The sequence below is a fragment of the Fukomys damarensis genome, unplaced genomic scaffold (assembly GCF_012274545.1).
Source record: "Fukomys damarensis isolate Sample0158 unplaced genomic scaffold, DMR_v1.0_HiC HiC_scaffold_25, whole genome shotgun sequence".
In the NCBI taxonomy this organism is placed as follows: domain Eukaryota; kingdom Metazoa; phylum Chordata; class Mammalia; order Rodentia; family Bathyergidae; genus Fukomys; species Fukomys damarensis.
The window spans coordinates 23842081-23864916 of NW_022900937.1; the positions used below are offsets into that span (position 1 = coordinate 23842081).

Here is a 22836-nt window from a genome sequence, read left to right on the forward strand (position 1 = left end):
CTCTGTCGGGGGGGCTGGGAGCATGGCCAGGAGATGTAGCCACCGCTTTGTGTCAGCTGCACGAGCGACTGTCCTGTGTCTACCTGTGGGGAGTGCTCACTGCCTGCCTTCCCCCGATGCCACCAGAGCCTGGTGCCAGATACTGCCCGGGTTCTGGCTGCCCCTCCTACTGCATTTGCTCATGACCAGCAAAGGTGGGCTGGAGCCAAGGTAGGGGGGCTGACCAGACAAGACTGGGGACAAGAGGAACCAAAGATGGCTCCATCCAAAGATGCCAGCTGTGGAGAGCCACTGAGAAGGGGCTGGTTCCTTACTTCACTCGAGACAGAGCAGCTCTGGCCTGTTGCCAGTGTACCGCGCCTGTGCCTGTCTGGACTCTCCATCCACTTAAGGTGCACAGATGGGAATGAGGGTTGCCCAGGGGCAGCAGAGCCTTGGAAGGAGAGGGCTTTGGGTTTGTTTCCTGAGACAGCACTGAGCCTCCTGTCCCAGTCAGCAGGGCCAGAAACACAGGGAGCTCAGACTGGATTTATGCCTATGTCCACCGCCATGGTTCCAGGCACCACATTCTTCCCAGCCCAAGGCAGAAGCCTTGCCCTTCTTGCTGGCCCTCACACACACTGCCAGGCTGATTCACTCGTTCTGCAGCAAACATCTGAACACCTGGTGCATGCTAGGGCTGAGGTGAGCAGTGAGCAGGACAGACCCGTGGCAGTCCGTCTGGGATGACGTCAGATACCTAAGCTCACCAGTGCTTCCTCCAGACTCCTGACCCCAGACAGAGAGGCAGCAGAACTGAGAGAGAGAAGGAGCCAGAGCAGGGTCAGCATTAGCAGCACTGAGGAGGGGTAGAAGGAGGGCAGTGGGTTCCATCTAAGAAGGTGGATGATGCTGCTGACCAGGACTGGGGTGCAGCTTGGTGTCAGAGTGCTTGCCTGGCACGCACAAGGCCCTGGGTTCAACTCTCAATACCATCAAACGGGGGGCAGGGCTGAGGGGTGAAATGGGCTGGAAAGCTGAGCCTGTGGCCAAGGAGTGGCTTTTACCAAGCCAAGAGTCACAGGAAGCAGATGACAGTTTCCTCTTAGGAGAGTGACATGGTAGATAAAAGTCATCCTGGTAGGTAAGGTCTGAAAAAAGTGAAGTAAAGACACAGTGGGAGACAGATGGACTGCAACATGAAGTTAGGGGTAAAATGAAGCTGGGCATGTGCCACTGTGTAACCCAGTACTTGGTAGGCTGGGGCAGGAAGATCTTAAGTGAGAACAGCCTGGGCAATTTAGTGAGACCCTGTCTCAAAAAACCGAAACCAGTGGAATGAACATGAGGGTGATGAAGAGAGAGGAGTCATAGCCACCTAACTACAGATGGATAGATGGATGGGTGGATGGATGCAGGAAGGGTGGGTGGTGGGCTCATAGCGCACTGAGGGCTTGCAGAGCTGCAAGAGCCTCTGAAGCTGCTGAGCCTTCTAGGTTGAGATGCTGGAGAAGGAACTTGGAGCATCAGGGCAGGTAGTGTGAATGCACAGCTATAGGAAAGGGCAAGGTCACTGAAGGACACAGGAGAAGGAAGAACCGGAGCCTGCTGGGTAAGGAGCTCCCATCATGGAAGGCCCCCTGAGGAGGTGACCACGCCCAATGGCAGAGGGAGAAGCTGAGAACAGGAGGCCAGGGAGGAACCACAGCGGGTCAGCCCCTGCCTTCCTCCTGACTAACCTCAAGGAGATCATTTTTGTTTTTGCTTTTTATGGTACTGGGCATTGAAATCCACAATGAGCTATATCTCCAGCTCTTTTTCATTTTTTGAAACAAATTCTTGCTAAGTTACCCAGCTTGGGCTGAAACTTAGATCCTCCTGGCTCAGCCTCCCAAGCTGCAGGACTTACAGACAGGTACCACAGGCCCCGCAAGGAGGTCCCTGGGGACCTGGGTTTGGTAGGGACCTTCGAGACTGCAGTGGTAGAGAAGAGGGAACAGTCTGAGGCCAACAGATTTTTGAGTAACGGAACTGTAACACAAGAAGCAGAGGAGGAGGATACGACAAATTTATGTAAGACAGAGGCTTGGGTGACTCTGACCACCAACGAGAAGGATATGACCTTCAGGTCACATCTGAGGAATGAGAAGAGATGGAAGTGAAGGACGGTGGGGCCTTCCTCGGGGCAGTTGGGACAGGAGGAGCACAGCCCAAATCCAGGGCAGGGTGTGGAGTGGGAGCTCTGGTCTATGGCACTGACAGCCATGGCCAGTTCCAGGCTCCAACCTGTCTCCACTGAGTGTGGGCCCTTTATCAACTCTAATCGGCTGCTCCAAGCCAGCCAGAATCCAGGGACCTCAGCAGAGCCTGTGTAGAGGAGAGGAGCAGGGTCCAGCTGCACACAGAGGTCCTTCCCTGTCCTCTCCTCTGGCCCCCAACCCTCCACCCACTCCATTTCCCCTGCTGGCTCTTTGTCCATGAGCTCAGTCACCCCTGTCCTTGTGGAGCTCATGGAGGCACAGGAGACCCTTGCAGGACTCTCGCCTTGATGCCCAGGAATCCAGTGGGTGCCACCCAGCCAGTGAGGAAGAAGCCACAGGAGACTCAAGCGGCTTCTCAGACACAGAGGACAGGCAGGGCAGAGGTCGTGAGGTCCAGATAAAGGACGCAGAGACGGGTGTACTGAACCCTGCATCAGTAGTTACCCCCCCACACACACACACCGCCTCTTCCACCCCCTGCTGTCCCCAGGCCCTGGAATATTGGAGCAAATCCCAGACATTATCTGAATTCACCCATAAAACTTTAGTATGTTTCTCCAAAAGACAACACTTGCACAATCACAGTACCACATTAACTTTAAAACATTTAAAGATAATTTTGCTGCTGTTTTTTGAGTCAGGCACTATGTAGTTCAGGTTGGCCTTGAACCCACTATGTAGCCCAGGCTGGTCTCAAACATGCAACAATCCTCTGGCTTCAGCCTCCTGAGTGCTGCAGCCATCATGCCCCGTGTGACAATTTCTTAATATAGTCAAATATGCATTGTTCAAATTTCCCCAATTATGTTATTTTTTTTCCACTTGGTGGGTTAAAGTTACGCTCCACATGAAGTCTATACAGTGCATTTATTTGCTTTGTCTTGTAAGCCTCCCTTGTTCATGTGATTTATTGGTGAGGACACCAAGGTTCTGGGAAGGACAAGCTTACTTTCAGGAAAGTGGAGAGAAGGTGGGGAGAGGCAAAGAGGAGAGGAAGAGGTGGTAGGTGGATGGTTGGACAGAGTCAGGATGTTGTGAGGGGCACAGAGGCAGGAGGCAGAAGGCCATCCCCACCCCTGGAAAGGAGGAGCCAGGGCTCTGCAGGTGGCCTTCCCTGGGTGCCCTGGGTATCCCTGCCACCAGTTGCTGGAGCCCAAGAGCAGAGGCAGCAACTCAGCTGGCAGGGGAGGGTGGGGCTCAAGATAGCCCAGGAGGAACAGGATGTCTGTACTGGAGAGGGAGGGACAGGTCAGTGCCAAAACCCAGGCACTGGTAGTGCTCAGCTCCTCCTGCCTGGCCCAAGCCCAGCCCCCCGCCACCTCCGAGCTCCAATTACCCTGGTACCCGGATGTCAGCTCCTTCTGCTCACCATGCTGGGGGTCCAAGGTCCCACTGTCCTGCTCTGCCTGCTTTTCCTCTTGCTCCTAGAACCCTACAGTGCTGAGGGGAGCCCCTCTCTTCCTCGGCGCAGGTTTGAGTACAAGCTCAGCTTCAAAGGCCCGAGGCTGGCATGGCCGGGGGCCGGCATACCCTTCTGGAGCCATCATGGAGGTGAGCACAGAGGAGGGGACCCACCAGGCTGGGGATCCCTGAGGGCTGTGACTGGGAGGGGAGAAGATCTGCCTCCCAGGCTTGTCCCCTGCGCTCCCACTGGCCTGTTTCTCCTCTCTGCCCCTTCTGTGCCTCAGCACTCCTCTGACCTCCTTTGCTTCTCCTGGAACCTCCTCCACCTCCTCTGCCTCTGGGGCCTGTGAATATACACACAGTCACATGTGTGGGTGTCCTAGACACAGAAACGTATCCCCGGTATGCACGCGGGCACGGGGCAGCAGGCATGACAGTGTCTTAGGACATAGGTCTGCAGTCAAGGATTTCCAGACCTGACCTACAAGGAGTCTGTCTTTCAACCAATCTTGTTCTCAGAAAGGATAGTAACGACTTACTAGAAGCCTACAACCGAGAGGGGATGAATTAGGAATAACCAAGAAGACGAGGGCTTAGAGCAGGGCCTGATATGAGTTCAGTAACATAGCTTGTTTCCAAAATGTATACTAGGAAGTCTGCCTAGCTGTGGTGGATTTCGCTGAGCCTCCTAGCAAGCAAAGCAAAGAGAGAAAGCAGATCAGCTGTGTACTTCTATAAAATGTAAATTCTAAGAAATAGAATCATTCCTGACTGAAGCCCTTGAAGATGATAAGCCCTGTCAGCTGGGCCTCTTTCACAGGGGCACAGGAAGTAGACAAAGGAGTGGGCCTGTCTCAGGCTCAAGGTGCCAGGGTCAGGATAGCACTCACTGCTCTGGGCCTGCCAAGCCTGGGGCCATCACAGACCCAGTGGGGGAGATCACCTACTGACCCGCTCACTGTCCACCCATCCCTCCTTTGTGGAGTCCCTGCACCACGATCCTCTGGGATCAGCCGGAGATCCGGGATCAGTTAAGCTTCAGGAGCCCACAGTCATGGTGAGGCCCCCAGCCATGCACAGGGGCTGGACAGCCACTTGCAGCGGCAGTGGACAGACACACCATCCCCCGCCCATCCCTGGCCTTTCTGAGGAAACAGACCAGATTAGCAGCCTCTGGGAAGTCCTAGCAGGGCCCAGGCCCTCGACCAGGTTTCAGGCTAGAAGGGACCCCTGATTCCTGTCCCCAGCTCCTGCCAGGCCGGCCTCAGTTTCTCCCCTTTCTCCTCCCACCTATCACACAGCACCCTTCCTGTCCACCCCACTCCTCTGCCCCCTTTCCTTACCTGACCAGCCTGCAGGCCAGCTACGGTCCTGAGCCTCTATGTCTGTGGAGTCACAAATTGTTTGTGTTCTGGGGTCACAGGTGCCTCCTTTTCCCTTTCAAGTCCTCAGTCTCCCTCAGGGTGGAAAAGCCTGCACTTTGGAGCCATAAAACTGAAGTTCACTCCATGTATATTTACTTAACAATTCTGAGCCTCAGTTTCCCTGTCTCTAAAATGTAAAGCAGCACAGACCTACGGTGAGGCTGAGGTGAGAACCAGGCAGAGCAGCATTTGCTGCCGCCAGCCCCCCAAAACCCCCTCCAGCTGTGCAGGGCCCTGGTTCCCACTTCTTCTGGCCACTCCTGCATCTGATCGGCCACCACCAACACAATCACACTTTTTAAAAAATTGCTTGTAGTACTGGAGATTGAACCCAGGACCTCTGCACTGAGCCACATCCCCACCCCTTTTTACTTTTATTTTGAGACAGGGTCTAAGTCACTAAGTCACCCAGGCTGGGCTTGAACATGTAATCCTGCTGCCTCAGCCTCCTCAAGTGCTGAGATTATAGGTGTTCTTCAGCCCCTTATATAACAGCAGGTCTTCGTGCGACCTCCTCCCGGGGCCTGGCTGATGCGACAGAGGGACAGGGCCTGAGGGTAGAGTGGGCACAGGGTCTCAGGTGCCTGCTCCACAGATGCCATCCCAGGCCCGGAGGAGGTGCGGCTGGCACCATCCCTGAGGAACTGCAGTGGTGCCATGTGGGGCAGAACTCTGGTCCTCTTCCCAGCCTGGGAGGTGGAAATGCAGATGCGGGTGACCGGGCCAGGCCACCGGGGCTCCCAGGGCATGGTGAGTGGCCCCCACCCGGGCTTGGTAGGGGTGATGAGCCCAGGGCCCCAGCATCCTCAGGGACCCCTGAGCTGAGGGGCTGGGGCCCTGCAGGTCATGTGGTACACCCAGGACAGGGGCCTCACTGGCTCTGTCCCTGGGCGGCTGACCTCGAGGGACGGTGTGGGGATCTTCTTCGACTCCTCCTCCGAGGACACCCAGGTGAGGAACAGTCCCCTCCCACTTCCTCCTCACCTCCTCCCTGTGCCCTGGCTGAAGCTGGTGTCACCTTCCTGCAGAACAGCCCTGCCATCCGTGTGCTGGCCAGTGATGGCCACAGCTCCCAGGAGCACCTTGGGTAAGAGCCTGTGGGGAGCGGCTCATGTGCCATCACTCACACTTCCCCCAGGCCATCTCCAGCTGCCAGCTCACTGGCTCCCAGCCCAGCCCCCAGAATCGTGTCCTCTTTTCTGGGGACAGCCCCAGTGAATTTTCACCGGAGAGGTGAGGTGATTTGCTGAGGTCACACAGCCATGGCCAGAGCTGGCATCCGAGCCCAGACTTGCCTGTGAAGGTCCCCGCCCTGCTCTGCTGGCTTGTCCTTCCCTTTCTGCAGGTGACGTGGCCTCCTGGTGGCTGGGCCAGTTTGTCAGTGCCTCTCAGCAAACAGCCTCCGCTCATAACAATTAGAACAATTGCTCACATTTGTGGAGCTGAGCTTACTGTCCTTGGCCCAGTGCCTGCACGCTTGACATTCACCGCCTTGTGAACCCTGGTAACATGGTTATGAGCTACTTGCAATTATCTCCTTGTTTTAAAGTCAGGACACCAGGCTTTGCAAAGGTGAGGTAACTTGCCCAAGGTCACACAGTTAGGGTGCATGTCCTGGTGCCCTGTGCTGCTGTGGTGCTTCTGTGTGAGCTGCCAGCAGCACCCATGTACCCAGAGAAACCTGGGGCCCAGTGCACTACTCCTAACTCCCCAGAGACTGCGGCGCCACCCTGGGTGACCATGGGCTGGTCATATTGTCCTGGGCTGCTGGGGCTTGTCCCATGCTCCTTGGAAGTGTGGGGGCACTTGGAGCTGAAGGGAAAGAGAGGGACAGTGGGATTTAGTGGTAGGTTAGGGGCACAGAAGTCAAAACCCGTGGTTGTCCCAGACCTCTGTCCCTGGTGACAGCCATAGGGAGATCTCTGGCCCCTTCCTAAGCCAACTCGAGGGAAAGCTGGCTCCCCTGCCCCTCTTTCTTCTGTACAGGAGGTAGACGCCAACAAGGGAGACTCAAGCTAGACAATGGGGACTTGTCCCATGCCAGGTCACCCAGGGGTGAGGGGGTAAAAGAGTAGCTTCTGGCATTCCTCCAAATGGCCAGGCCTGAGGTCCTCTGTGGCCTGGCTGGATACCAAGTACCCACAGGAATGGAGGCAGCCGGGTGCTGGGCTCCTGTCACCGGGACTTCCGGAATCGGCCATATCCGTTCAGAGCACGGATCACCTACTGGCGAGAGAGGCTGCAAGTGAGTCCTCCTCCTGATTCTGGGGCCTCTGCTGGAGGGTATAGGTCATGAGCTCCAGGCTATGGAGGTGCTGCCTGAGGGTGCCCATGCTCCCAGCTCAAGTCCCCGGCACACGAGTCCTCACACCCATGGGGTCACTGGCAAATCCAGGCAGCACCCAGAATCCAGACACTCACAGGGCATATGCACAGGAAGCTCACATGATCCCAGGGTGCAGGTCACCTCCATGTCACTCTGGTCCCAAGCCCTGTGGCTGTCTGCCCTCTGTCAGGGGATGAGAGCACCTTTCCTCCATGCCCCTTAGGTGTCACTGAGCAGCGGCCTCACCCCTAGTGACCCTGAAGAGGTCTGTGTCGATGTGGGACCCCTGCTTTTGGCCCCTGGAGGTTTCTTTGGGGTTTCAGCAGCCACTGGCACACTGGCAGGTGAGGCACAAGGGGAGGTGAGAGTAGAGGGGCGGTGTTCATGACCAGCCCTTAGCAGACCTTTTGCAAACCCTGGGTGAGGCAATCCCCTCCTTGCCACATGACCTGGGCCTCTGTTACTGCAGGTCTCACATAGGACAAAACATGAGCAGTTTTCATCCCAATTGTCTCTTTAAGTGACCCTGGCTAGACACTGGGACAGGTGAAAGGGGCACAGTGCGAGGGACATTTAGGGACATGGAGCAGAGGGATGTGGTGTATGGAAAGCCCATGAGGGTCCTCCTGGAAAGCAGGAATCCTTGAGTGTCAGGGCTTTGGTCTATAGGCTCTGGAGACTGGGGAGCCATGGAAGGATTCTTTTCTTCTCTCTCCATCCATATGTATATATCCCTCACTCTCTTTCTTTCTCTCTTTCTTCCTTTCCTTCCCTTCCCTCCTTTCTCTTTCTGTACTGGAGATTGAATGCAGGGCCTTCACAATGAGCTACATCCCTAGCCCATTTTAAATTTTTTTCTTATTTTGAGACAGAGTCTCACTGACTCACCAAGTTGCTCAGGTTGGGCTCAAACTTGGGTCTCTCCTGCCTCAGGGAAGATTCCTGAGGAGGAGAGTAATATGGTCAGAGCCACGCTGGGGAAGTAGCCCTGTGTGTTGGTGCTTCCTGTAGCAGCTGTGCACTGGGAACCTGGAGTGTCCTTTGGTCTGCTGCCCTGGCTCCAGCCTACTATGTTTTGTGATGGTTCAGTTTTCCCACTTGCCCTGGGGTCACCTCAGACCAACGGTGTTTTCAGTCCTCGAAGCCACACATCAGCTTGTCTGTCCCCATACCCCACTAAAGATCAGAGAGCTGCCAAAAGTTACTCAGAGCCTAGGGACAAGGGGTGAGTGGCCAGAGTGCTGGGTGGAAAGATACTACCTTCCCTTCCCTACCCCTTTCCAGATGACCACGATGTCCTGTCCTTCCTGACCTTCAGTCTGAGTGAGCCTGGTCCAGAGGTGATGCCAGCCGGGCCCACCCTGACAGACAGCCCAGGCTCTCCTATCCCCAAACATCGGCTCCTGTCATGGTGCCCTCAGACCCCTCTGCATTGTGTGGGGGCAGTGCTGGGAGCCAGGCGCTGCCCTCTAGGCCTCCCAGGCTGGCAGGGCCAGGCTATGACAAGACAGTGCAGAGTGACCCGGTGATCAACAGACATAAGGGGCAGTGGGGCACAGAGAAGAGGTCAGAACCAGCCTGGGGAGATAGGCTTGAAGGAGGTCTGGGGTTGCAGTGAGGAGGAAGGGGTTTGCAATGGGTGGTGGAGACTGAGCTCCCATATCTGGAAACCTCAGGCTCGTTGACTGAGTTCCCTGGCTGGGGGATGCTTTGTCAGGGAGCGGGGCCCTGAGGGAGGGCTCCTTACTTCTGGGTCTCCATGGATTAGGGACCTAACCTTTCATCTTGCTCCTCCAGGCTCCCCCGGGGCCCTTCCTGGAGATGGAGCAACTCCGCCTGGCCAGGCAGCTGGAAGGGCTTCGGGCAAGGCTGGCCCTGGGAACCAGGAAGGATGCACGTCCACAGCCAAAATCCAGAACCCAGGAAGAAGGTAGCAGCCCAGGGCAGAGGCGTCACTGACCCTCTGTGCTTGGAACCTGGAGTCCTTTAACCCAGGGCAAGACAGTGGCCTGAGGGGGGCTGTACTTAGAAGAACCTGGGCCCAGGTCTTCTGTCCTGTCCCTACCTTACCATCCAGACACATTCCAGGGGGTCCTGAGGCAGAAGCTGCACCTTCTGATGCCCCTATCCAAGAAGCCCCCTCCCCAGTAGCATCTGTTGCTCCACTACAGCTGCCACCAGTCCCAGCTTTGTCCTATTCTCCAGGGGAAAGGCCCTTTGACCTGCAGGCCACACTGAGCAGACACAGCTGCATCTTGCAGGCCCTCTGGGGTCTCTCTGAGAGGCTGGCCCAAGTCAAGAAGCAATGGAAGAAGCAGCTAGGGAACACAGGCTGGTCCAGGTCTGAGGCTGGATGGGTGAGTGGCCCAAGGGACTCTGTAGCTCCACCTATAGGCCTCAAAGAACAGTAAGAGCTGGGTTTAGTAGGGCACACTTGTATTCCCAGCACCAGGAAGGCTGAGGCAGGAGGATCACCGTGAGTTCCAGGCCAGCCTAAGCTACATAGTGAGACCCTATCTCAAAAACACAAAAACAAAAATAAAAGCCACAAACGACAGAGCCAGGCGCAGGTATGGCAGGCAGAGAGGGGAGGGGTAAAAGGCTGAGATCACAGGGTGGGGCAGGGCTCCTGGATAAGCAAATGTCCACACAGCAGGGCAGGGAAGAGGTAATGAAAAATATTTGGATTTGGATCACAGAAAAATGACAGAAATACACTAGATACCAATTTGCATGTGGCTGCACATGTGATTTGCATATGGCTTGCTTAATGCTCAGCTGCACAAATCCTCATTTCATCTCCACTGTCATCCTGGCTCCTCCCCTGAGAGTTGTGCCTCAGGCATGCCCTGCCTGGGGACCTGGGAGCTAAGCCCACCCAGGCGAGGCATTTGGTCAGGCAGAGGCCAGCAGCTCCTGCAGGCTTTGCTGGGCTCTGACAGCTGAGGTTTTAATCTTGTGTCCCTAGGCCAGAGCAGCTTAGGGAGGGACTCATACCCTAGGACCAGTCCACCTGGTCCTACCACCAGGCTCAGGACCTCCCCGACAGATCCCATCCACCCCAGAGAGGCAGCTACCCTTCCAGGCCACTTGATGGAGCAGGGACTCAAAGCATGGGGTATGAATCATCCCTGGCCCCTAGCTTGGATCATACACTGTGAGGAAGGAACAAAGAGGACTAGGTTGGGATGGATTAGAAGGGGGAGGATTTTTTTTTGGTACCAGGGATCGAACTCGGGTCCTTGCGCTTGCAAGGGGAGGATTTTTTAAAATCCAGGAATGGAAAAAAAAAATACCCAGGAATGTGGGGGGTGGACCCTCAGGAGAAGGGATTTGAAATCAGGAGGGCACTCCAGAGCCCAGATGGACAGAGATGAAGGAAACTCGGTGAGCCTGGTATGATGGCGCACGCCTGTAATCCTAGCACTCAGGAGGGTGAGGCAGGAGGATCTTTGAGAGTTCTAGGCCAACCTGGGCTACATATTGATATCCTATCCAAGAAAACAAAAAATGAATAAAAGTGAAGAGGTCCCTGGTACTCTGGTAAAGCCCCTAGAAGGAGAAGGGCTGCAGTATCCCCAAGGAAGGTGGCTCTGAGAAAGCAGACCCTGAACCCTGGACCAGAGGCTATCCCCTCCCCTCTGCAGGATCCTGCCAAAGTCAGCACCCTGCTTGGTGGTCAGCAAGCTCTGCTCCAGGCCCTGCAAGAGATGAGGTAAGGGACAAGGGAGGAGGGGATGGGAGAGGAAAGAGAAACCCCCTACCAATGTGCCTCTCTGCCCAAAGGGGGTCCTGGAAGGAGCCAGTGTTTGATAGAGGTTTTAAAGGAACACAGCCAAGACCAGACCAGCCGGAGGAGGCAGTCCTTTGTTCCTTCTGCTCCTTACAAGTCTCCCAGCCTCCCATACTGGAGCCTGCGGGTCTAGGAGCTACCGTGGAGCCCTAGTTTGGGAAATCACCTGGGTGCGTGGATGTCCACTCCCCACCACACCTAGGAGCCTGGGATGGCAAAGGAGAGGAAGACAAGGGAAAGAAGCCAAATACCCTGCAGCCTGGGGGTCCAAGGCAGAGCCCAGGGAGGCAGTGGTTGAGCCAGGAAGCTTTAAGGAGATCGTTGTCTGGGCTAAATCTATCTCAGGTCTGGGACAAAGACCAACCCCCAAAAGGACGGTGCCTGTTCTCCACCATTCATGCCTTGCCTAGGGATCATGGGAAATGATCTGGGTGCAACCAGAAGGTGAACGAGTGACCACCTTGTGTCCACCCCACCAGGGATGTTGCTGCCCACATGGCCTCAGAAGCCCAGGTCATCTCTCTGCCTGTGGGCACTGAGCATCACTTCCTGGAGCTGGACCGGATCCTGAGCCTCCTGCATAAGGACCTTCAGGGCCTCAGGGTGGGAGAGGAAGAAGGGGTGCATGGGGCCTTCTCCCTGGGCAGCTTTACCCGAGATCACTCATCATTCAGCCGTGGAGCCACTCTGCCCTATGTCACCCTGTCCTTTCCTGCACTTTCCCTTGTCCTTACCCTATATGTCTGTCTGTGCCCCCCCATCTCTCATCTCTTAAGCCATTGGCCCCCGATGATCCCAGATCCCTGATGATGTCTTCCCAGCTTTTCCCACATGCAGCCATGAGGTCCAGGGTGCGGAGGCAGCTCTATGTAGCATCCCCTCTCCAGATAGCAGCCATGATGCCCCAGGCCTGGGGAGATATGACACCCTCATAGGGCACACATTCAAGGGCCCCTCCCTCCTGGGTTGCAAGCTGAGCCAGGACCCCAGACTCTGCCCTTTCAGAAAGCATCAGAAAAGCACCCCTGGCCACCTGGCTGGTGCCCAGGGACCTCCGCGTGCCTGTGGCCTGGCGTCTTCCTGCTCTTCCTCCTCATCCAGACTGCAGGCTTCTTCTACTATGTAAACTTCAGGTGGGTCCCTGTGGGCCAGACTCCTCACAGCTATCACTTTCTAGGGTGATTGCAAGCAGCAGAGCACAGAATAGGGCCCTTCTCTCCCTGGGCACAGCCACCCTGTGCAACGCCCTGTCTGCTCCTGCCTCACAGAGCCCTCCACGTCGAGGAGATGGCCAGGAGCTGACAGTGAGACCTGTGTGGTCAGCACTGATGGCAGAAGCTCAGGGACTGAAAGAGCAGCACAGAAGAAAGCACATGGAGATATAGGGAATCAACCGTGAAAGGACATTTGAGATGGGTAGTCAAGGTGAATAGGAGTTTTCCAACCTGCCAAGATAGGTAAAGGCTTCACGGCTAGAGAAAAAGGCATGAGAGCATGAAGAAAAGCCTAATATTTTGGAAAAAATGATAACTCAGTACTGCTAGAGACAAGAGCAGGATTAGTTTGTGACATTGGGCAAAGATAATAGAAAAGGTGGAGGGAAGCTGAGCATGGTGGAACACCCCTGTACTCCTGGCACTCTGGGAGGCTGAGGCAGAAGGACTGAAAGCTTAAGCGTGGTCTGAGAAGTTAGCAACTTAGAAGACCCTGTTTCAAAAAAAATTTTTTTTTGAAGGGCTGGGGATGTAGCTCAGTGCAAATACCCTGGGTCCAATCCCTAATTCTGCACAACTCCCCCCAAAAAGTGGAAGAGGTGGGAAGTTACTTTCTTCTTGGTGCGTGGTGGGTGTTTGCTGAATGAACGTGCATCATATACAGACGTAGATACACTAAGAGCCTCAGGAAAGAAACTGGCAGTCCTTGGGGGAATTTCAAGATGAGAAGAATCCATGTGGGTTGAATGGTCCTAGAGGAGAAGTGCAGGGTGCTGAGCTTTAACAGGCACAAAATGGAAATGATCATGGGCTCATGGGGACCCATAGGAATGCAGTGCTGGACTAAGCCTCCTAGATGGACTTTAATTTTTGTTTTTTTGGTACTGGGACTCTAACTCAGGACTTTGTGCTTGCAAGGCAGGTGTAGGTGCCACTAAGCCAAATCCCCAGCCCTAGGTGGACTTTAAATGCCAAAGGGAAATGTGAACCTTAGGTGGCACACAAAGGAAACCATAAGGACCCCAGAGAAGGGGTGGCTCTGGGGCAATAAGTGGAGGGAGACAGGTTTCAAGGGGCCAGGCAGGGCCTATAACCCCAGGACACAGGATGCTAGAGGAGGAGATCACCACAAGTTTGAGACTGGACTGCACAGCAGGTTCAAGGACAGCCTTAATTACATAGCAAGACCTTGTCTCAGAAAAACAAAAGCACAGAGAGGAGAGACCCAAGTAACCTACCTCGCTCCCTGGCAGCAGGCAGGAGTTGGACAAGAGACTTCAGAAGTGCTGGTCGCTGGGGAGCCTCCCTCTGGGTCCTGCATCAGACGTTCCCAGGGTGCTGGGGCCCCCAAGGAGGCAGCTCTTCTCCCCCAGCATGCGTGAGTGACCCACATCCAAGCCACTTCTCCTGAGGAAACACGGGCATCCAGGGTGTGGAGAGCTTGAGTTGCATCCTCTTCCTCTGGGTGCCCAGCCATGGCCCACACCCGACATTCACAAGGCCCACCTTATTAAAGGCCACTTCTCTGTCCCCATGCTTTGACGTGTTTATTTACCTTCCAGCTCCTCCTAACCTCTGCTGGCTTCCAGCTCCTAAGGGTAGGGAGTGACCAGGCGGGCTCCAAGCCGCAGAGAGGCCAAGGTCTTGCTTAACTACCAGAACACACAGGGGCAGCCTGGAAGGAAAGGGAGTGTCAGCCGTGTGCAGCCTTGTTCCCAGACTTGCCCAGCACGACCAGAGTTGTCCCTCCTGGCCCAGCCCCGCCAAAATCCCCAAAACATTCTGCTTCCCCCTCCGCGGAGCTCCAGCGACAGCCGGGCAGGCACATGACAGAGGAACTCTAGAAGCAACTCCAGAGCCATAACTGGGATTCCTGCCCCCGCTCCTTCCCATTACCGCCTCAAGCTCTTTGGGTAGCTGCTGGGGTCAGCATTTGGAGGGTGAGGTGGAGACTAGGGTGGGTTTCTGCCCCTTGCTGCTGTCCCCACCACGCAGCTACAATCCACGAGTGACCCAGGAGTAGCGGGATTGGAGGAGGGGAGGAAGGCAGGGTTCCCCCGGGGAGCGACCCTACCACCAAAGGCCCTAATCTGCTGCCAGCGCGGCCAGGAGTTCGGCGTGGACCGAGGCACGTGGGGAGTGCGGGCTGCACGTGGTCCCGCAGTTCCAGCCCCGTGCGCGCCCCCCTCCCTCGGGGGAGGGGCTGTGGAGGAGCGGGGCGAGGGCGGGGCCCGGAGAATGGGGCGGGGCTCTCCGGAGCTGTCCGCGGGTCCGGTGCTGAAGTAGGCGCGGACGTGCGGTCCCCGACGCCTGTTGACCCTGAAGGCCAAGACCATGGCGTTCATGGTGAAGACCATGGTGGGCGGCCAGCTGAAGAATCTCACCGGGAGCCTGGGGGGCGGCGAGGACAAGGGAGATGGGGACAAGTCAGCAGCCGAGGCGCAGGGCATGAGTCGAGAGGAATATGAGGAATATCAGAAGCAACTGGTGGAAGAGAAGTGAGTGGCATTCCTTCCTGGCCCCGATGACCCCCCCCCAAACACACAGACATTTGCTGCTGCTGGGCCACCCCTAGGCCAGCCTGCAGCCCAAGTTCCTTCCTCTTCCCTCCCGAACTTCCTAAGAGGCTGGGGGTATCCTCCAGCTGCTCTCCGCCAGCCCCTCTGCACACCCAGGACCCTGTTCCAACTTCCTGTGTGTGGCCTTGAGGGAGTGGGGAAGGGAGACCGGTTACTGGGGTGGGGAGGAGGGTGCAGTTGCATTTCTGATGAAACAGGTAATCCCTTAAGCCGATCTGGCCTGAGCCTTCTGACTAGGGCTCCTGTGAGCCTCAGGCTCTAAGAAAAGAGATGCTCAGATGGGCTCAGAGTTGTGGAGGCAGGTCCTGGGATGCAGGCACCCCTGTATAGTGAATCCACTGTGCACCTGCAGTTCTGGCATGAGCAGAGCTGGGTAGAGTTAGAGACTGGACTCTGGGTTCATGTCCTGGCTTGGCTTATTATCTGGGTTACTTTAGGCAAGTTACTTAACCTTCCTGGGCCCCCTTTCCTCTTCTGGAAATAGGATGGTAATCATAATATGTACCTACGATATTTATGAAGATGAAATGACTTCATGCATGTAAACCATTTAGCACAGTGTCTAGCACATGGAAATCATCATTAAATGTTAGCTAAGTTTATTTCACTTAATCGTGGCAGTTTTGTGAGTTGCAAGTTCTCATCCCCATTTTACAGAAGAGGAAAGTAAGTGGCTTGTGAAGTGGTAATGGAGCCATGTTGGGAGCCCAAGTCTGTTATGAATACTCCTCCATGCGACGTGGTTGTCAGGGAGGGAACAGACAGCAAAACTCTACACAGAGGTGTGGAGATGGATGGGACACTGTGTTGGGGACAAGCAGCAGACCAATGCCACCTGCTGCCAGACCTAGAGACCCCTCCCTCGCAGCCCCTTCAGCTCTTGCAGTGACACCACCCCTGCCCCTGCAGGATGGAGCGGGACGCACAGTTCATGCAGAGAAAGGCAGAGCGGGCCACGCTGCGGAGTCACTTCCGAGACAAGTACCGTCTGCCCAAGGTACATGGGGGCTGCAAGGCAGCTGGGACCCTGAAGTCCTTCAGCCAAGAGAAGCTGCCACTCTCAGTCCATAGGCCCCATGGTGTGCTCTGTTAGATGCTCCCTTTTCTCATTCCTTTGTCCACTCATCTGTGCATGAACTCCTGTGGTCAGCCAGCTCCCTTCAGGCCAGGGCTTGGTGCTGAGAGAAAGCCCAGGTCTCTGGAGACTGGCAGACTTGTGTTTCTGGTGTCAATCCAAGTCCCTTTTCCCCTCCAACCTCACCTCCCAACACCCAGCCAGGCCTGGTCCATGGAGGTGCAGAGGAGCCAGAAAGCAGATTTTACCTGGGGCTTCTGAGCATGAAGAGGGTGAGGTAAGGGGAGGAGGCAGGAGCCCTGTGTGTGCCAGACATATGAACATCTTCATCTTCACATTCTTATCTAAACCCCAGTAATACTGCCAAGCAGCTGTCACCTACCTGTAAGTGAGGAAACAGAGGCTCAGACACAAGAAGGGACTTGGCTAAGGTCATGCAGCCAGGGAGAGATGAAGTTTGAGCCTTCACACTGGCACAAGGAGCCTGGCCACATGCATAAAGCAAAGGACCCCTTGCGGGCCAGGCAGCCCAGGAGCTGTCTCATGAGGCTCCCATCCCCCAGTCTCCCCTAGATAGTGCAACACCAGGTGGGCATGTGAATGTGTTCTTCTGTTGCCTAAGGAGGAAACTGAGGCACAAACCACTCCAAAAATATTACCTTTGTGTGCCCAGAATTGTGCTAGATTCTTCAGGGGCAAAGAAGTAAACTTGATCTTCACTTAAACTGAAAGAAGAAATATATGAACATTGCAGGCACTCAAGCAGAAAATGTTTACAGAGGCCCTGCTGCCTCTGACTCCCCCACAGGGCACTGGTCTTTTGAAAGTCTCTCAAAGAGGCAAACTGATCCAGTAAGCCTCCCTTACTCTAAACTCAGATAAGAATAAATGGAGTCATTCCTTAAGTGCTGGCACTGAGCATATAAGAGACACAACATAGCCAGGCATAGTGGTGCACTCTTGTAATCCCAACATTCTGGGAGACTGAGGCAGAAGGATCACAAGTTTGAACCCAGTCTGGGCAATTTAGCAACTTAGCGAGACTTTATTTTAGAATGAACATCATTAAAAAAGGGCTGAGGATGTATGGCAGTGCCAAGACCTTGGGTTCAAGCCCCAGTATAGAGAGACACATATACAACACAACTCTGCCATCAGAGAACTGAGGCAAAAACTTGGACTCAGCTGAGTAGCACAAAGGCAGAAAGTCCCAGTGCCTTCCAGAGGGATCCAGAAATGCACTGGCTATCAGCTGGTGCCATGTAGAACATGGACATCGGCATCATAGGTTTGAATCTAGCTCCTTCACTTCCTGGCTGTGTGGCCATGGGAAATTTACTTATTTAAATGATCTGAGCCTGTGTTTCCTTATTTGTAACATGGAGACAATGGTACCTACCTTCTAATGCTTTTCCATGTGAGGATGCAAAGCACCCAGCTTGACATCTGCCCTGCGCAAGTGTTGTTAACTGATACCCATAACTATTACTGGCTGTGCCCTTCAGCATGGTTAATGGTCATCACATAAGACCCAGCTGATGGTGACAGTGTGACTCCTAGGCAATTCTGCTTCCTCTTTGCTCACCATGCAGTGTCAAAGCATGACATCTCTGTGTTTTTGCATCCAACTTGGTCCCAGGTCATGGGAATGCAGAGGCCTGCACCCAGGCCAGGTTTCTTCTCTAACCCTCAGCCCACCCCTCTTCCCTTCAGAATGAGACAGATGAGAGCCAGATCCAAATGGCAGGCGGGGACGTGGAGCTGCCCCGGGAGCTGGCCAAGATGATCGAGGAGGACACGGAGGAGGAGGAGGAGAAGGCCTCAGTGCTTGGGCAGCTGGCCAGCCTCCCCAGCTTGGATATCAGCTCCCTCAAGGACAAGGCCCAGGCCACACTGGGAGACCTCAAGCAATCCGCTGAGAAGTGCTACATCATGTGACCATGTCCCCTGGGTTGGCCACTGGGACAGCCAGAGGGCTGGGTCCCCATGAGGACTCAATTTCAGGGACCTGTACCCCACTGGGGCTCTGTCCCTTGCCTCAGCTTGATCCATGCCCAAGCTGCCTCTGGTCTCTCCCTTTCCATGGGAGCAAGTTCCCATTCCTCACCCTGTCCTGTTGGACACTGCCCCCAATCAGCTTGGGAGACCTCCAAGTCTGTAGGAAAGAGCTGGTCCTCTCTGGGTGTGGCCCCCTAACACAGATGCACTTACAGGACACAAAACCTCTGGCGCACACAGACACACATACCCCCTGTACCCAGCCCTTTGAAGCACTAGCCCCAGGTACTATCAGGGAGGTCCCTGGGCAGCACCCTTAGCAGACAGGAGGCTGCATTCCAGTCTACCTTTATTCTCTTTCTGGCCTCATCTTATTGTCTGTAAAATGGGAACAGACTGGGTGACTTCTAAGAGTCTGGCGTGGCATCCCGGTCATGTGGAGCTGAGCCCACAGCCCTCCTTGGGCAGGGAAACAGCTGCAATTCAGCCTATAGCAGCTACCACTCAGGCTCTGGAGCTGAGCAATGCTGAGAGAGGCAGAGTGCCAAGGATGAGGCTGGCACTGAGCAGTAGCCCAGGCAGCTCCAGGCCTCACTGGGCCCAGGGCCCAGCTAAGTTCTGTTCTGTTCCTGTAGAACTCTATTTGGATTCCATAGCTGGAATCTCCTCTCCCAGCTCAGTCAAAAATAAAAATTCCAGATGACATGGCCATCTTCCCACTGCTTTCTGACCTTGAATCTGGGAGCTCGTGGTCCCCAGAGCTTGCCCTTGGAGGGGTGTCCTCTTCCTCCTCACCTATGACTTCATAGGAGGGAGAGGACATCAGTGCCAGAGGATATTGGTCTCAGCCTCTATAGGAAGTTTAGACTCTTCCTTGGCAGGGTCCTTGGTAAGGGAGCAGCAGGTCCAGCCTGAGGCTCGGTGAACTAGGGTGGGTTCAGGGGCTGGGGTGGACAGGGCAGCCAGCTGGATGGAGTTGTGTGTGGCAAAGTGGGGCATAGGTGTGTTATCTAAGGCCATAGCTGTCTCTAGCCCTTGTGCTTATATCCATCCCCAAGATGCATTGGATACACAGATGGAACCAGAGGACAGCAAAGCAAAAGTGCCCCAGCCCGGCATGCTGTGTGGCTTTCTGCAGGTCCTCTCCCTCTCTGAGCCCACCCAGAATAACAACGATACTTATTGCACAGGGTGATTGTGTGTTTATTTCCTTCTGATTGTGCTGGGGGTGGGACCTACAGTCTCCTGCATGCCAGGCAGGTGCTCTGCCACTGAGCCACACCTCTGACCCCAAAGGGTGACCATGTTTCAAACACATGTTTCAAACAAAGTAAGAGGAAAGGGGTGTGCAGAGACCACATGACATTATGTCTGGCTGTGGTTGGCTGACACCTGGCCTGAGGTAGCCTGGGGTGAAGCAGGAAGCTGAGCCTGTCACCAAGCCTGGTGCACTTGGAGAATTTTGTGCCTATGCATTGAAGCATGAGTTGAGATTTTTTTTTTTTTTTTTCCCAGTGCTGGGAATTGAACTCAGGACCTTGCATTTGCCAGGGAGGCACCGACACCACTGAGACACAATCCTGGCCCTTTTTTTTTTAATGCAAAAGTGAAGAGCTCAAGTGTCACCTACCCCCATAGGGTTAGGCCAGTGTGGGGATGGGGGGCTCAGGGCAGGGATCTCAGAGCAGTACGGCCAGGGGGTTTGCTGCAGGCTGCCCAGTACCTTCAGCCTGGGGATTGGGTGGGCAGAGGCTGAGCACAGGCCTCTGGGAGCTACCAGGATGGACAGGCGGGAGCAGGCTGAGTTCAAGGGCACAATGTCCATGAGACACTTTGTGGATGAGACCATGGAACATCAAAACTGCACAGCGGGTAGAAGAGCAGGAAAGACAACAAACAGGAGCTGGAGGCCCAGGGCCTTCTCCCTTGCCTTGCTATGCTGGGTTCCTGGGGAGGGCCCTGGGCCAGGGACAACTCTTGACCTTCCCGAGCTGGAGGAGGCCCAGTCTCAAAGCAGCAGGGCCTGCGTCAGAACCTCACCCTCTGGGGGCCTCTGCCTAATGGGCTCTGACAGCCCCTGCCCGCTCCGAGCTGGGCTGGGCCCAGAGCAGGGCCTGGGTGGCAGGCTGCAGTGTGTGGGGGAGGACACATATTCACTGAGCCCTGTCAGAGCAAGGTTGTTGGGTGCCCGGTGTCAGGGCAAGGGGGCAGGGCTGGGTCACCACATGGTTCTCTGCCCAGCCTGAACCCCAAGAGGCCCTGACCTGTCTGCGATGGCCCTGGGATGGGTTTGGAAAGGGTCTGGGGTAGAAGGAGCGGGTTCTGGGCTCAGGCAGAAGTGGGCAAGGAGGGAAGACCCCCACCCCTAGTGGCTTCACCCTGTTTGCCCTGGTCCCTCTTTCTCTGTCGGCCCTGCTGTGCTTTCTCTGTCACTCTGTGTCCCTCTCATTCCTGATTCGGTGTCATCTTATACCTGCCCTGCTCCAAGCCCTCTGGTTCTGGATCCGTCTGCCCCATTCTCCCCAACCTGTGTTGTTCTACTATTTTAGATGGTCCTGTGCTTCCTGACTGGCCTACCCAACTGGTGGGTGTGGAGGCCACAAAGCAAGCCATTTGGCACCCCCATTTCCCTTTCCATAGTACTCAGAACCCACCACAAGGGCCCCATAGTCCAGAGCCTGGTGGGTTGGGCCTTTCCCTCCCACACTCCTGTTCTTTCCCCCCTTTCCTTTTCCTTCTTTCCCTTGCAGGTGGTCTGAGGACATAGGAAACGTCACAGGTGGCGAACACACCTTTCTGCATCACCTCCCTTGTTCTCGCAGGGAGTGAGGGGAACCAAGACGACTGCCACCTCATATCCACCTCCCCTGTGCACCTTTGGGGCTCCATCCTGTGGCACCTGGGGCCCTACCTATGATGCCTCCAGTGCCACTCCCGCTCAGGCCAGCAGGCCAGCTCTCAGAGGCAGAAGAGTGACATTCCGAGGCCAGTTGGTCCCTGGGAGAGTTGGGGAGGGTGACCAAGGTTCGGGGTGCACAGATCTCCCTTTCCCCAGTAGCCAGATGGTCCCTCTGCAGACACCAGAGGCCCTAGGCAGGCGCTGGGGGACATCTGGGGTGTGTTCCCTTGCCTCGCTGAGCTTCTGACAGTGCCTGCTGACCCAGCTGATGCTTAGTGTGGAGGTGGGGGTAGAGGGATCAGGGTGGGGTGGGGGTTTTGTCTCTGTCCCCTGGGTCCCATGCCCTCCTCTAACCTAGGACCCTCTTGTCCTCATTGTTCCCAATCTGCCTGAGGCTTGGGAAGTGAGGTGACCAGGGTCCTGGCTGCCTCAGCCTCCCTGGGAGAGCACTGTGCCTGCAGGCCCACGGCCACGAATGTGGGGATCTGTGAGTGTGCACAGGGCTTCCCGCATTTCTGTGTCTGTGGGATTTCAAGCGTGGAGGTGTGGGTGTGAGTTAGTGTGGGTAAAATTGTCATTGCTGTCTCCTCCCCCTTAGGCTCCAGCCTCTCCTCCATGGAGGGCTCAGATAATGACCTGGCCTCTGGAGATAGGAGCCCTTCCAGATGACTGAAGCAGGAACCCGGATTTTTTTTTAAATTTGTTTTTTAGAACCAGGAATCAGACTCAGGACTTTGCACTTAGGAACCTGGATTCTTATCCTCCGCTCTGTTCCTGGTGAGCCAAAGGAGGGGCAGGCAGGCACACCATCAGGTCCCTCAGAGGCTCGCCTCTCTCCTCCTGGGCTGAGAGTCCAGGCCTGGGTGCTCCCAAGGTGTGGCTCAGTCCTGGCTCTGAACTCGGGTAACTGAGTGGAAGTGGAGGGTGGGGCAGAAGTGGGGACCCAGGAAATTGTTGTGGGACACCAGTCCTGCATTGAGACTTTCAAAGTATTGAAGATGAGAGGTAGAAATGACTTGTTTGGACACTGAACCCAGCCACTTACTTATTATGTTTTTTATGAGACAGTCTTATGAAGTCGAACAACCTCAAACTTGTGATCCTCCTGCCTCAGCCTCTCAGAGCACTGGGATTACTGGTATGGGCCATGATGTCCAGCTATACTGAGTCCTCTTGTCTGGCCCACTTGCAGAGATAATATACCTCTCTCCCCTAGACTAGAAAACGCACCCTCATGTACCTCTGGCCCATGTACACCAACTCATTATCAATTCCCATGGGGCATCTAAAGCTCATCTTCATTCTCCCCAGAAAGGAACAGGCTGATGAACTTTGCTCCACACTGCCCCCAGTGGCAGGAGATAGTGTCCTGGGTGCAGGCCTGCAGTCACCCCACTCACTGGCTCCCCAGGGTGGGGGGCATCTCCGTGATGTTTCGAAGCTTAGAGCAGCTCCTGCTTACTGCCTGGGATGTCCCCTCCCTTAATCCTCAGGAACGCTCCCAACAACAGCTGGTCACACCAAGAGCACAGAGCCTGCTGGAAATGACCCTGTCCTTTCCCTACTCCAGCCTGCTGCCTACCTCGGTCCCAGAGTAAAGGGGTGGGAGGTCTGGGGACCCTGGCTAGGGACAGATGGGCACTTAGAGGACAGCTCCTGCCATTCAGCCGAGATTTAAGGGAAAGGGCCATGCTGGGTTCCATGCCTGAGCTTCTGCCCCTTTGTCCTCTGGGTGGTGGGCAGAAACAGCAGCAGTCAGCCAGACTCTCCCAGGCTGAGGATGGGAGGCCATGTGCCTAATGCTTCCCACTGCAACTGCCCAGCTCTGCCTCAGGTTGCTTTCCCAGTGCCACTCACCCCTGTCTGTGATCAGAGCTACCTCTC

At 55.3% G+C, this 22836-nt stretch overlaps 2 protein-coding genes across 6 annotated transcripts; both read left to right on the top strand.

Moving 5' to 3' along the window:
• The first annotated feature begins 63 nt into the window (after positions 1 to 63).
• On the top strand, positions 64 to 13935 carry Lman1l (lectin, mannose binding 1 like). Of its 5 annotated transcripts, XM_010626597.1 has the most exons (14): positions 64 to 392; positions 3712 to 3791; positions 5664 to 5818; positions 5912 to 6019; positions 6097 to 6155; positions 7214 to 7313; positions 7618 to 7738; positions 8679 to 8734; positions 9192 to 9324; positions 9600 to 9751; positions 11042 to 11109; positions 11667 to 11790; positions 12193 to 12320; positions 13658 to 13935. In XM_010626597.1, exons 1-14 carry the CDS (start codon positions 256 to 258, stop codon positions 13785 to 13787), a joined length of 1551 nt encoding a protein of 516 aa, XP_010624899.1. In that variant the 5' UTR covers positions 64 to 255; the 3' UTR covers positions 13788 to 13935. The 5 variants fall into 5 exon arrangements, with proteins under 5 accessions (XP_010624899.1, XP_010624874.1, XP_010624883.1 ...); XM_010626572.2 differs by lacking the exon at positions 64 to 392 and having other exon boundaries at positions 2920 to 3791; XM_010626581.2 differs by lacking the exons at positions 64 to 392; positions 7618 to 7738; positions 8679 to 8734 and having other exon boundaries at positions 2920 to 3791.
• Positions 13936 to 14626: 691 nt separating this feature from the next.
• On the top strand, positions 14627 to 19239 carry Cplx3 (complexin 3). Its single transcript, XM_010626548.2, has 3 exons — positions 14627 to 14899; positions 15890 to 15977; positions 17769 to 19239. Exons 1-3 carry the CDS (start codon positions 14736 to 14738, stop codon positions 17991 to 17993), a joined length of 477 nt encoding a protein of 158 aa, XP_010624850.1. The 5' UTR covers positions 14627 to 14735; the 3' UTR covers positions 17994 to 19239.
• The last annotated feature ends 3597 nt before the right edge of the window (positions 19240 to 22836 follow it).

Bases quoted from the DNA above. Each gene is read 5' to 3' on its own strand.
- Cplx3 (XM_010626548.2), top strand. From the start codon at position 14,736: ATGGCGTTCATGGTGAAGACCATGGTGGGCGGCCAGCTGAAGAATCTC. The intron at 14,900-15,889 runs GTGAGTGGCATT...CTGCCCCTGCAG, and splicing joins AAGCAACTGGTGGAAGAGAA to GATGGAGCGGGACGCACAGT. The intron at 15,978-17,768 runs GTACATGGGGGC...TCTTCCCTTCAG, and splicing joins ACAAGTACCGTCTGCCCAAG to AATGAGACAGATGAGAGCCA.
- Lman1l (XM_010626572.2), top strand. From the start codon at position 3,251: ATGGTTGGACAGAGTCAGGATGTTGTGAGGGGCACAGAGGCAGGAGGC. The intron at 7,739-8,678 runs GTGAGGCACAAG...ACCCCTTTCCAG, and splicing joins AGCCACTGGCACACTGGCAG to ATGACCACGATGTCCTGTCC. The intron at 9,325-9,599 runs GTAGCAGCCCAG...CCTATTCTCCAG, and splicing joins ATCCAGAACCCAGGAAGAAG to GGGAAAGGCCCTTTGACCTG.